The sequence below is a fragment of the Panthera onca genome, chromosome B1 (assembly GCF_046562875.1).
Source record: "Panthera onca isolate mPanOnc1 chromosome B1, mPanOnc1 haplotype 2, whole genome shotgun sequence".
Taxonomy (NCBI): domain Eukaryota; kingdom Metazoa; phylum Chordata; class Mammalia; order Carnivora; family Felidae; genus Panthera; species Panthera onca.
Genome location: NC_138342.1, coordinates 1,604,750 through 1,618,768, shown reverse-complemented (window position 1 = coordinate 1,618,768; position 14,019 = coordinate 1,604,750). Strand labels below are relative to the sequence as shown.

General features: G+C 57.5%; 1 protein-coding gene across 1 annotated transcript in view; it reads right to left on the bottom strand.

Annotated features, from left to right (window-relative positions):
• CFAP99 (cilia and flagella associated protein 99) overlaps positions 1-14,019 on the bottom strand; it is a 42,117-nt gene that overhangs the window by 17,561 nt on the left and 10,537 nt on the right. Inside the window, exons 3-5 of the mRNA XM_081795464.1 lie at positions 5,781-5,925; positions 4,490-4,584; positions 736-848 (exon numbers count right to left, since the gene is read on the bottom strand). Coding sequence (XP_081651590.1) covers positions 736-848; positions 4,490-4,584; positions 5,781-5,925 — 353 coding nt within the window. The remainder of the gene's footprint in view (positions 1-735; positions 849-4,489; positions 4,585-5,780; positions 5,926-14,019) is intronic.

Sequence of the window (14,019 nt, the reverse complement as noted above, 5' to 3'; positions counted from 1 at the left end):
AGGGGTCTGTGCCCTACACCGCAGGCGGGCCCAGTTCCCATCAGCAGCCTGGCCGGTGGGGTTCCCCTGAGGACAGACAGCGTGGTTTGTATAGCTCCTGGCCCAGCTCGAGGCCCACGGCCATCAGAGGAAGGAAGGGCACTTCTGAGGGGAGTGAGGTTTCCGGAGGGGCAGGGTGGGTCTGGGATGGGGCTGCATATGGCAGTGCTGAGGTGGGTGGCAGGCACCCTGGAGCCAGGCTGACCCCACAGGTGGCTCTCTGGGCCCCGAGGGCCCGGGCCCTGGTGGCAGTCCGGTGGATGGGCAGTGAATCCAGCCTGGCTTGGACTGAGGGCTTTCTTCCAGGGAAACGGCAGCTCCAGGGCCACCCCTCCACCTCAGGGCCATGGTTTTCTCTCCCATAGAAGGGCTCCTCCCCCCGGGCCTCTGGCTCTCCAGGACACTGCTGGTACCTAAAGTGGTCTGCTTGTGCCCAAACAGTCTGTCTGTCCCCAGGAAAACCAGGCGGCTCCCCCAGCCCTATAAGAAGGGAAACACCGCAGGGCCAGCTTCACCCTGACTCCAGTAGCCTCTCGTGGAGGCCAAGGGCAGGGCCAGGCCACAGTGCTGGTCCTTCTGCCCGTGGGTCCCGGCCTGCGCGGGTGAAGCCGGGATTTGGCCGAGCCTGTTATGGGGCGCAGGGACAAGAGGGTGGCTTCGGGGAGTGGAGTGCAGGGAGGCTCCGGCCTGTCCCACCTCATCAGGGGGCCGATCCAGTTCTCTCGCACATAGGCTGTCTCGTAGATGAGGCTCCACTCATCTGTGATCCATGAGCACAGGTTTAAGGGGTTGAAGAAGAACCCCAGGAACTGAGGGAGAAGTAGGAACCATTGAGGGGGGGCCTCGGGACCAGAACCCCTCCCCAACCTGGTGAAGCCCACAGTGTCCCTCACAGGAAAGCCAATGCCCAGGGGGCAGGGGGGCAAGGAAACCACTGTCCACGCCAGGGCAGCAGGCCCCTCGGGAAAGACCCTCCCTCCCCGAGCCCTGCTCGCCCGCCCCCATGCTGGGCTGGGGTGCCTGTGCTGGGGCGCTGCCTCTGGCCACGCTGGCTTCTGCTCACGGCCTCTGGGTGTTCAGGGCAGCCTGCTCCGGTCCTGGGGCGTGTCCCTGCCAAGCAGGTGGGGACCCTGTGCCTGAGCTCCCTGCCCAGGACCTGGAAGGCCCACACCCCACTTCTGGAGAGTTCTTGGTGGGGACAGATGGACAGCGGCCTGCATCCCCTATGGGCTCCGGAATTCCAGGAATAGAGGTGCAGCCTGTCCCTGCTTGCCCAGGACAGTGCCAGTGGGTGGGCCCCAGGAGTGACCTGCCCACCCGGCCCCTGGAAGGGACTGAGGATGTTCTCCCTGGGACGGCCCGGACCCCGCCACAGCAGGAACTTGTAGCGGCCGCGGGCCCTGCAGGCTGTTTTCCAGTCCTGGCCCTCAAGTCTAACAGATCTGGTTCTAGAAGACAGTCCAGTTTAGCTTCTCATGGAGGCTGGCTGTCTTGGGGAGAGGGAGGTGTGCTTCTGCAGAGGGGCTGGCTGTGGCCCCAGGACGTGGCTGTCAGCACAGCTGAGGTGAAGCTCAGCGCCCCCCGCCCCAGCCCTCCTCCGAGGGGCAGCCACGCCCGGGGCCTGCTGGGGGACTGTTCTGCAGGAGGGCATCCACCCAGACGAAACCACACCCGGGCTTGCAGGGCCTTGTCTAGTCAAGGGGACCACTACAGACCATTCAAACCAGGCTCCCAGAAAACCAGGGAGGCCACACGCTGGAGCCCCCAGGAGAGCTTTGTGTGGACACAGAAAACGTGATGCCTCCATCTGGGTCCCTAAAAGCACACCCTTGAGCTGTGAGCCTTGGGAACAGGGAGTTTACTGGGCAGGGAGTGAGTCAGCAGGTAGGTTCCCGCTGTGGGCCATTGGGCTCCACCCCAGCACCGCCCGTGGATCTGGGCCCAACGCCTGCCAAGGGCTGGGAGGGCCTTACTCCCGGGGCTTCCGGGTCTGGAGTCGGTGTTTGCTGTGTGCTGTGCGTGGTGGGCATGATGCCCGGGCCCTTGCAGCTGCTGTGAATGGAGCGGCTGAGCAGCGGGGGCACCAGGCACAAGGACAGGACCCCGGCTGCTGTCACTGCCTCCCCAGGGTGGCCACTGCCCGCTGCCCAGCTGCCAGCCGCCCAGCCACGGCCTGTCTCCTGCCCTCCCCATCACATGGCTGTCTCTCAGCCTTTACCCCTTCCTGCCGGAAGGGGCAGTCGGTGCCCCGCTATCCAGCCTTGGGGGTCTCTGCTCCCCTTGCTCCTGGCCAGTGCTCCTTGCTGCTCCATCCCCCCGCCCACTCAGCATCTCAGCTGGTGTGCTGCCCCCACCCAGGGAGGGCCTGCCCACACCCCTGGAGAGAGCTCTCCACAGTGAGGCCCCCATTCTCACCAGGTGTGGGGGCAGGGTCCTGGGGTGAGTTCTCCGGCCCTCTGGAGGATTCCAGCGTGTGAGCGGGGGTCATTGGAGCCAGCAGGATTGCTACTGCCCCCGGAGTGACAGACCAGCTGCAGCCACATCCAGCACTGTGTCCGGCAGAGACCATGGCCAAGGCTGCCTGAGAACCAGCCTGGGCACGCTGAGCTCACCACCACCTCATCACTGCTGACCACTGTGGGCTGTGGGGGGCTTCCCCAGGGAGGCCCCAGGGCTTCCATCCTGTCCCCAACAGCTTGCGCCCTGTCTTCAAGGCCCAGGCTGACCTCTCCTCTAGAGGCTGGAGGTGGGTAGACCCAATGGGACGGGGGGGGGGGGGGCGTGGGCAGGGGAGAGAAGGCCCTGCAGAGGGTGCCGCCCCACCCCTGCAGCTCCCCAGCTCCTGTCGGAGTTTGTGGGGGCAGTTTCCATGAATCTCTTCCAGAAAATCTCCAGGGAGGTAACACCCAGCCACCTGCACTGGGGGCCCTAGGCTCGCCGTGTGTGGCCAGCTCTCTGTGTACCTGTCCTGGGTCTGCGTTGTGGGGCAGCCCCAGGAGGGTCCTGTGCCGCCCCCTCTGGGTTCTTCAGGCCAAGGTTGGTCTAGGGCCAGTTCCTGCACTGCGGGACCCAGTGCAAGATGACACATAGGCCCTCTTGTTCAACAGTCACCAAGAATCTGAGGCCTCTGAGAGCAGAGCGGGAACTGAGCATCGGCAGCTCAGCCGGGGGAGCCGGCCCTGGGCACCTCCAGACACCTCTCAGAAAATGCCTACAATTTGTTTTTTTCTTAGAAAGATGAAGACTGTGTTTAAGATAACTATGCAAATGTTTATCCCCGTGAATTGCTTGTTTACATGTAGACAGGAAATCCCATCATTAAACACAAATCACGGCCTTGGGCCAGCACTTTCTCTCTTTCCCTTGTTAGGTGGCCAAGGTACCTGTGAGTCTCCAGTGCCACATCTCTGGGGGCTGTGGTCCTAGTGGGCGTCCCTTCCCCTGCTTCCCCCCCCCCCCCCCCCAACTCCCACCGAACTGTCACCGCAGAGCCTGCTGTTTCTTCTGGGAGAGGCCCCAGGGCACTCCCGGGGCCTGTGATATCCCTGCTCTTCTCCAGGAATCGCTGTCCTGGTCTGGTGACGGCCCTCCAAGCCCAGTAAGAAGGAGCAAGCCCGGGGCGCCTGGGTGGCGCAGTCGGTTAAGCGTCCGACTTCAGCCAGGTCACGATCTCGCGGTCCGTGAGTTCGAGCCCCGCGTCAGGCTCTGGGCTGATGGCTCGGAGCCTGGAGCCTGCTTCCGATTCTGTGTCTCCCTCTCTCTCTGCCCCTCCCCCGTTCATGCTCTGTCTCTCTCTGTCCCAAAAATAAATAAAAAACGTTGGAAAAAAAAAAAAAAAAAGAAGGAGCAAGCCAGTGGTTAAAAGCCTGGTCCGAGAAAGGGCTCTGCTACTCACTTGCTGAGTGGTATTGGGTGAGTCACCCAACCTCTCTGTGCCTCAGTTCCCTCAGCTGTGGGATGGATGCCTCGTAGGACGACCTCCCTGGGTCATTGTGAGGATGGAACAAGAAATGCTCACGGACGAAGCCCGGCCCGCAGCAAGTGCTCCACGGGGGCTGGCCACTAAAGAACGGTGGGCCTGAGGCTCAGGCCACAGGAGGGGCCACGGCAGGGCAGGAGATGGGTCCTCAGGGTCCACTCGGACCCGCCCCCTTGCCTGCCCCTCAGCCCCCAGGCGGCACAGCCTCTCTTGGAGGGAGGAGTTTGGTCACAGAGAGAAGGGGAGGCTCCAGAGGCCCAGACTCACCACCCACCAGGCCCCTGACGGATGGGAGTCGAAGCCCCCAGGGACAAAACGAGGGCGTCTGCAGCAACGAGAGGGCACCTGTTTGTCATAAACACACACTAAACCCAGCAGGGTCTCTTCCATTACAACGAGCCAGAGAGTGAGAGGTCGGCGCTGGCTGGGACACCTTTGCCCTTGGGTTTAGGAAGAAACCGCAGAGCTCACCTTGCGCATCTTGTCCACGGGCTGGGACCTGACGACGTCACAGAAGAGCTGAAAGCCGAGTTCCTCCAGCTGGAACGTGGCCAGGTAGCAGATCACTGGGGGAAATGGGGCCGGTGAGTGGGGCCGCCCCTGGGGTGTCCTCCCCTGCGCCCCCTCGCATTCCGTCTTGGGGAATCAGCCAGAGGCCTGACCGGTGCCCGGCAGGTGCCAGGGAGCGGAGCCGAAGGCCCACCACCAGCCGGGCAGGTGACCACGGGCAGGAGCTCCACCTGACGCCGTGTGAAAACGACAAAATGCTGCAAGAGTTCGGACGACGGCTCACATGGGTGAGCGTTTGGGGAGCGTCTGTCAAAACACTTCCACACACGCTCACTGACTTGGCATGTTGGCAGAAATTCTAAAAGTTCCCTGGGTAAAAGGAAAATCACTTTGGATTTCAGTGTGTTGATTTTGAGAGATGGAGTAGCCTTAAGCCAACCAGGACGTGAACACCCGGGCCGGTGAGGGTCCCTGGGGGGGGGGGCTGTTCATTACACTGGCTGCTGGGCAGGCCAGTGACGTGCTGCTGGCTGTGACACCTGAGCTGAGCGTCGGGGGCACAGGCAGAGCTCAGGGTCCAGCTCCCGACCTGGCATCGGGTCACTAAGTTCGGCTTCCCAGCACCCTGCTGTCCCCAAGCCTTCTCCTTCTGAACAGGGGCTCTGAGGCCTAGTGCAGGGTCTGGGGGCTGAACCAACACCCCCACCCGGAGGCACTGACCACTCTGCCCGCAGTGTTCACCCCGCGCCACGGAAGCAGGTGGCCCTCCGGGGCCTGCAGGAGACCAGGCAGAGACAATTCATATTTAATCCCCTGCTGGACAGTCCAGACTGCGGCCACAAGGCTGGCCCTGCCCTATGTCCTCGGGGCTGAGGGGGTCAGGAACTTGGCCAATGATAAAGGCTCGTCATTTCACTCAGGCTGGCCTTTTGGGGGCACTGTCTCTGAAGCAGGCTGTGCCTCCCTCAGGGACCCGAGGCTCTGGACCCCAGCCTGGCTTTTAGTGAGCCCGGAGTCTGTTTGCACGTCTGTAAGGCAGACCCGGTCCAGTCACTCAAGGCAGCCGTGAGGACCCAACGAGTGAGGGGCAGGGAGAGAGCCCGGAAAGCAGCATGCTGCAGAAGCAGGGGCTGGTGTCCAGCACGAGCCTGAGGAGCTCCTGTCTGCGGCCACCTCCCCAGGTCGTCACCACTGTTGTCTGTGGCTTGTGCAGGGGGCAAGGGCAGCGGGCCTGGCCCATAGGGACACCTACCCTCAAAGAGGCTGTAGTCGGCCCGTGGGCAGAGACAGCCGGCCCGCACGTAGAAGGCGTCCACCACCACGGCCAGCAGCTTCTGGTACTCGAGGCACCCAGACAGCACCTCCAGAATGAACGCCTGCTTCTGGGGGCTCAGGGTCTAGGAAAGAAACAGCCCGGGAGGGGGGAGGGGGCCGTGGGCCAGGGCCAGGCACCCGGTCCGTGCTGGGGAAGCGTTCTCTCAGTACACCCCTCCCCAAGCTGTTGGCAGAGTCCACGGCAGTCCGGCGCCCCGACCCTCTGACCCAGCGGGTCCACCCCAGGATGTGGTCCCTCGGGTGCTCCTGGGTAGTGACCACGGGCTGGGGGCAGAGACACAAATAAACAGGCATGAAAAATGTGTGATTTCACTTGTATGAGGCCCCAGGACCGAGAGAGGATGGTGGGAGCCGGGGGCCGGAGTGGGGGTGGGCAGTTAGCGTTTCACGGGAACGGTTTCTGTTGTGGAGGATGAGAAAGTTCTGGGAAGGAGGGTGGGGACGGCTGCACAACAGTGTGAACGTTCTTAATGCCACAGAGCCGTGCACTTAACAGGGGCTAAGATGCTAAATGTTATGTCACGTGTGTTTTACCACAACGAGAGACAAAACGAGCAAGTTCCTATAAAGGTTTTCAAGTGAATTATTAAAAAAAATAATCCCCCCCCCCCCAAAAAAAAGAAAATGGTAAGGAAAACCTGCAAAGTCAGACAGGAATTACCAGTAACTGGAGGGACTGTGTTCTCTCCATGGGCTTCTGCTGGGGACACTGACTTTTCCCCACTTACCCCTTGGACAACTGTGTTGTCACACGTTACTTATTCAAAAAAGTGATTAAGCTTTTGAAAACAAGAAGACTGAAAAAGAACATCTAATGTTGCCAGCACGGCCATGAGAGGGGCTGGTGGGGACCGGTGCCGTTGGGTCTTTCCTGAAAGCAATTTGGAAATGTGTTTCAAGTACCTTGTGCTTCCCGTACCCTTTAATCCAGTAATTACTTCTGGGAATGTGAGGAAACCATCCAAAATACAGGAAATAGCTGCATACAAGAAGTTCAGGGCATTTAAGAAGCAAAATTTTCTTAATGTTTTTTTTTTTTTTTTTTTCATATCATCTGCCTTGCTTTTAATCAGCTTGGAATGTTGGCAGTTTCTGGCTGTGTCTTGCTGACCGCAGGAGTCAGTCCTGCAGAAACCGAGAAGTGCCCCAAGTGTCTTTGGGTGTCACCCCTGTGCGGTCCTCTACACCGAAAGACAAGAGGTTTTCCCTCACTGTTCAGCATACACTCCAAGCTTTTCAACTTCAGGGGGAAAAATCATTGTATGTTTTCCTGTATTGTACATTTTATATTTTTTATTTTAATTTTTTTTATTTTAGAGAGACAGCGAGCATGAGCAGAGAGAGGGGCAAAGGAGAGAGAGGGAGGGAGGGGGAGAGAAGGAGGGAGGGAGAGGGAGAGGGAGAGGGAGAGGGAGAGGGAGAGGGAGAGAGAGAGAGAGAGAGAGAGAGAGAGAGAGAGAGAATCCCAAGCAGGCTCCATGACGATGGTGTGTTGTAAATTTTAGACTATTTCATATACATCACATTAAAACTGCCATATCAAATTTAGTGTATAGATTTTGCAAATAGGATACTGTATGTAACCCCTAACTGTATCTGTAGCGTATACGTAATGTATTTATGCCCAACAAATGTTTTAATTCTTTCTGAAAAGGAAAAGAAAGAAGTTCAGGGCGAAGGAAAATGGTAAGGACCTAAGTGTCAGTGGTGGGGAGTCGCTAGGTCAGACACTCTCTCCCGTCACAGGGAGCAAGGCAGCCATTGAACTCAGTCCCGCAAGATCTCCAGGAGGGACAAGACGGTTAATGCAGCATGAAACCAGAATGCAGACCTCGACCCAAACAGACGCAAAACACTGCAAAACATACTCACCAGTAGTGTCATTAAAACAAAAATATTTTTTTTGCCCATCTATTAGATAAATTTTGGCAACTCATTGTTTTATTTTCAATGTTTTATTATCAGTGAAGTTTTCATATGTTTACTGGACATTTGTATTTCTTTTTTTTTAACGTTTATTTTTAAAAGAGAGAGAGAGAGACAGAGTGTGAGTGGGGAGGGGCAGAGAGAGTGGGGACAGAGGCTCTGACGTGGGCTCTGTGCTGACAGCAGAGTCTGATGGGCTCAGACTCACAAACCGAAAGATCAGGACCTGAGTGAAGTCAGATGCTCAGCCCTCTGAGCCACCCAGGTGCCCCCCCTCTTATTTTCATGCGAAGAAAACGACCTGAGGGGTCCTGGATAAGCCACAGGACCTCGGAGAGCCTCTGTCTCCACACCTGCGAGTGTGGATGTTGCCTTGGCAGACGGTGTCATTCCCACGTCCTTCCCGAGGTGCCCCTGAGCCACAGAGGCTGGAAGCCTGAAACCGTGTTCTTCAGTGGGCTATGCCCCCGTGGCTCTGGCACAGTTTGGTTGTGTTAATGAGATGCCCTTACAGGAGAGACAGGAGGTCAAGGGAGATGACGTCCCCCCCCCCGCCCCCCACAGAGGTGACCGCTGTGCAGCAGGGGCTTCCCTGGACTTGGGTTCTGAAACCGTCCCCGTGGCTTTGAGCACAGCCTGGCTTCACTAGATCCCTTGCTCCTTCCAGTGCCAGGACTGGGCTCCAGCAATATTCGGATGCCAATACTCCCCTACTGACGCCTCCTCTCCTCATGTGGGAGGGTCTCCGGCCTCCAGCCCAGTCTCTTCAAGGTCTGTGCTCACCCCGGGGGGGCACCGCAACCAGCATCTAGGCTGAAAACGTGCCCTTCCAACCGTGGGTCCCCGGCCCGCCCTCCCTGGACTCCAGAAGTTCTGTCTGCTTCCATACCCTCCCCCGACTCCGGTGTCTGGCCTCTGGGCTTTGCCCCAACTCCCTGGCCTCCCCATCTCAGCACAACCCCAGAAAGTCTTTGTTGCCTCCCTCTCCCTCGCCTCATGGGTGGGCCGGGGGAACCTCTGCACTCCGGCTTCTCCTCTCGACCTTCCTCTGTTTCCAGCCTGGCCACCAAGTAGTTCTTTTAAAATGGGGATCGGGGGGCGCCTGGGTGGCGCAGTCGGTTAAGCGTCCGACTTCAGCCAGGTCACGATCTCGCGGTCCGTGAGTTCGAGCCCCGCGTCAGGCTCTGGGCTGATGGCTCGGAGCCTGGAGCCTGTTTCCGATTCTGTGTCTCCCTCTCTCTCTGCCCCTCCCCCGTTCATGCTCTGTCTCTCTCTGTCCCAAAAATAAATAAAAAAATAAAATAAAATAAAAAAATAAAATAAAATGGGGATCGGATCATGTCTGTCCTTCTTCAGAGCCTGCCAGAAGAAGTCCTTACAATGGCCAGTGAGGCTCTGTGTGGACTGGTCTGGCTCCCTCGGGGTCCTTACCTAACCCTGTCTCCACTCCAGCCACACTGGCCTCCCTCTGCGTCTCCAGCTTGTAGGATATCCCCTCACGGCCTCCGTGCTAGCTGTTCCCTCTGTTTGCAACACTCTTCCCTGTACACTTGCTCCTTCACTCCCACCAGGTCTTTGCTCAGACGCTACCTGACCCAGGAGGCATCCCTGACCACCCCCCCAGTCAGACGCTGCCTAGCGCTCTTGCCGAGCTGCACACGCAGGCAGCTGATTCCCTTCCCTGCTACAATGTTACGGTGGTGCTCCAGACAGGGAACAGAATGTCCTGCCTTCCTGGGCAGTTGTGGGGACCCAGGGACATCCCCCCAGTGCAGGCGAGGCACAGAGCAGCATCTCCTTCCAGGGTCAGCTCTGGTCTCACGGTCCTCTGACCCCTGGGCTGTGCGCACAGCGGGCGCGTTCTGTCAGAGGAAGGCCGGGCGCCCGTGCGGGCAGGGCAGAAAGCAATGAGTCAGCAAGCCTGGAGCTGAGGCTGCATGAGTTTGCAGGACGCCTGCTGACAGGCTCTCGCACTTCTGAGGCTCAGACAACAGTGACTCCGCTGCTCATTAATTACGTCTGCGTTTGGGAAGTGTGAGTCTGTATTAATAAGGTCAGAGCCCGGAGCCTGCCGCTCTAAGCCCTGATGCCATCTATCCCCGGGCACGGAGGTCAGGCAGGGCTGCATGGGGCCAAGGGGTCCTGGAGGACACAGAGCTAAGCAGTAAGTGACACCCTGGCCCGTGGGCCAGGCTGGGCCCAGGGCCAGGTCTTTGCCACCAGGGAAGGTCAACCCAGCTGGTCATAGTGGGGAGACTGAGGCCTGGGGCAGTGACCAAGTCCTTCTGGCCAGGCCAGCAGAGGGCTGCTGGGGCTGGGCTGGCCAGGCTTTCTCCAGGAGGAGGTAGGGAGAGAGTTGAATTGCACCGAGGGGGCCCCGGTACCAGAGCTGACCCTTAATTCCGAACCCACCTCAGCCACAGACCACAGAGGGCTGTGGCCGCCCAAGGGCCTCTGAGTGTGGATACCGTTTTGGGCCTTGGTCAAGTTCAGGACTCTGGAGTCCACAGCCCCTGGCCAGCCCCCAGGGAGGGCAGCAAGGCCCTGGATAACAGTTTCGCGGATAGTCTGGGAGGTGGCCGGGCCTGTGAGCCTGCTGACTTTCCACCATCACTGGCTGCCTCCGGCCGGAGCCCCCAGACCCAGTTTGCCAGAGTTCGGGCAGAGCTAGACTGGGGCCTGGGGCAGGAAAGGGGCCTGGTTGTGGATTTAATCAGAACACAGAATGTGTAAGTTGTGTGACAACACCTAGAGGCTCCTGCTAATCAGTGACGTGTTGGCTGAAGTGGGTATTATGCTAAGTGAAACAAGTCAGCCAGAGAAAGGCAGATAACCATGTTTTCACTCATATGTGGCTCTTGAGAAACTTAACAGAAGACCATGGGGGAGGGGAAAGGGAAAAAGAAAAAAAAGTTACAGAGAGGGAGGGAGGCAAACCATAAGAGACTCCTAAATACTGAGAACAAACTGAGGGTTGATGGGGGGTGGGAGGGAGGGGAGGGTGGGTGATGGGCATTGAGGAGGGCACCTGTTGGGATGAGCACTGGGGGTTGTATGGAAACCAATTTGACAATAAATTATGTTAAAAAACAAAAAAAGAAGAGCAGACAAAGGAAACAGGCTGCCCGGTGTCTAATCCCTTCTCCCTTTTTTCCTGCTCAACAGAAAAATGCTATCTCATTGTGGATGGTGGTTTGCTCAGCTAAAACTTTTTCCAGGCCCCTGCTGATGGAGCCATGTAGCAGATGGCTTTAATCAATGAGATCTAATGGCAAATTGCCGGGTGCAGCCTCCAAGGAAGCTCTTAGAAAGTGAGGCAGATTCACCCGGCACGTGCCTTTATGCTGTTTGCCTTTCTCCTTTTCTCTCCTGGGATATGGATGCAATGCTGGAGGCAGGGCAGCCATTTTGTGACTACAAAACAAAGGTACATTGCAAGCATGGCCGAGCAGAGAGGAGGGAAAATACATTCCTAATGGCACCACGGAGCCCCTGAGCCCACCCTGGACTGCCTGTACGTACGCAGACTGCTTCTTATGTGAGCGAAGATACCTCCAATTTCTTTAAGCCATTGCTTTTCTGGATTTTCTCACAGCCAAACACTGTTTCCTAACAGATACAGGTCTGAGAAGATCAGATCGTTCAGAGATAGAAATACATATCGCTTCAAAACTCAGGAGGTAAAATAAATGTTGATTATGTGCACCGACTGCCCTTCCCCACCTATTTCATTGGCAGAGATGAAAACACTTGCTAGCACAATATGTAAGCAAAAGGCTTTGGGGGAACAAACACACCCTGCCCACCAACGAGAGTGCGAGCACGTAGACCCCTCAACTGGCAAGATCTACGGAAACCATGGGGGCCAGCTCCCCCACCGTGGAGAAGCTGCATTTTCTGGGACTTGGCCCGAGGTGTGCCTTCCCAGGTGCAGAGGGACAAGCGGACGGGTCCGTCTCACTGTGGTTCTGATACTGAAAGACTGGAAACGGCCTACAAGCCCATCGACAGGCGATGGTCATGATGGTTATGTATGTCACAGCCAGGCAACAGGATGCTTTCAGCTCTAAGGACAGAATGTGGAAGAGTCCTCATGGTACTTTAAGTGTTACGCACACTTGTGTACATTTATGTTATAATGTACTACCATTTTGTAGAAATTAAAAAAAAATTACGTAAAAATGATACTGTTTTCATATATAAAACATACAATTTAGATGTAATTTTTGCTACAGCTAATATCTATGCAAGAGAGGCCTGGGCCGTCTCTGGAAGGGACCACAGGACACTGCTCTCTGCTTGTCTCCTGGGAGGGCCAGTATGGGAGGTAGACCCCACTGGATACCACCTTGAGCCTTTTGGGTTTGGGATCTTTGATGTCAATAAACCAGGCACTTAAACATATTAAAATAAAAAACGTTTCCTGAGCCCAGGAAGCTACTGACTAGGACAGCAAGTTCAAGGCGTTCTGGCCCTTGGCCATACTGCCGCCTTCCAGGCGAGGACATGGGTGGTGATCCAGGGCCCCAGCCCCCCAGTTCCTGCTTTCTCCCTGTTCCTCTGGCAGGGGGTGGGGCGGGCTGGGTGCTCAGCTGGGCCTCTCCTCACCCCCGCTTCACCCTTGTGCTGACTGCCCAGCTGCCCAGCACCACTCCTGCCAGCCCAGTGCTGACCTTTCCATTTCCCTGCCCGCCCTTGCCCATGGTTTGGCCCGGGGCCCAAGGTTCTGGGCACTCAGATCCCACTTGGCCTCCCCGCCCACACAGCGCCTGTCACAGGTCAGGACTCTGCCGTCCCGACTCATTCAAGTCCCTTTGCCTGAGGTGGGGGGGGAGGGGGTTGCGGAATCCCTGTTCTCCCAGACCTCCCACCCCTCTGGTTCTATCTCAATGTCAAAGCCAGAGTCTTCTCTGAGGTCTGCTCAGACCTCATGGACTTTGTGGATGCCCCAAGCTGCCTGCTGTGCCCAGTACGCCCCCGCCCTGGTCCTGCAGGCCCAAGCTGACTCTCTGGGAGTCCCTATGCCCCACCTGTTCAGCCTGGTGCCCAGCTGTCATGCTGGCTGGCCACGTGGGTCTCTGGGAGTGCAGGTGGGGGAAGGGGTGGCCAAAGGCAACACCCAGGGAGGGACGTCCAGCAGCATCCCTCTCCCCTACAGGAAACTCTCCAGTCTGCCGTCGTCGTGCTCTAATGAAATGACACTTGTTCCAAAGTGACATTAACTATGGGGGGCAGAGCTGGGAGCACGGGGGAGGCGAGGATTCCTGTCCCTCCCGAGGGCCTGGCCAGGGAGCACAGGAGAACCCAGGCTTTCAGGCCAGCCCAGGTGCTTGCTGGTTCCATCACCCTCACCCCCACTGATCCCTCCCTCCTCTCTCCAGCCCCAGCCAGGCCCTCAGTGCCACTGTCAGGCCGTTCTGGAGACTGGCATCCGCGGAGGCTTGATGCCCACGTCTCAGCACCTACACACCCAGTGGTGATGATGGATCCCTTTCTGATCTACAGATAATCTGCAGAGAGAAAGTCAGCACACTGCCCCCCATCCACAAGTCCTTGTACCTTCCCCACCCTTCGGCCAGGCTTCATCTGAACACCTCAGGCGCCCTCCTCTGCCCCAGAGTCCAGCATTTCGGCAGCAACCCTGAGTGTGCCAGCCTGGCCCCTCCATCCTTGGCCTCTCCCAGGAGGTTCCCTGTCTATACAAATGTCCTGGGGCTACCCTAACAAATTACCACAAACTTGGCCGCTGAAAACAACAGGGATGTAGGCTTTCCGAGTTCTGGAGGACAGAATTCTGAAATTGAGGTGTCGCAAGGTCAGGTCACAGGGAGGGTCCACACCGTGCTTCTCCCCAGCCGCAGGTGGTTGCGGGATCCTGGTGTCCACATCTCATGGATATATCTGTGGTCACGTGGCTTTCTTCCCTGGTCTCTGTGTTGAGATTTCCCTCTCCTTATGAGGATGCTAGTCACTGGATTTCGGGCTCACCCTAAGTCAAGGATGCTCTTATCTCGAGATTCCTAATCATATCTGCAGAGGTGGCATTTCTAAATAAGGTCACATTCACAGGTAACCAGCAGCCAGCACTTGAAGGTGTCTTTTTCCAGCCAGGACCCCTGCCTGATGGGCTCGTGTGCTGCGTTGTTTTCTGCCAGGCGGCAGCCTTGAGCCTTGAGTCTAACAAAAGCAGTGGGTTCCTTCAATTTTCTGGACACAAGAGTGTGTTGTCC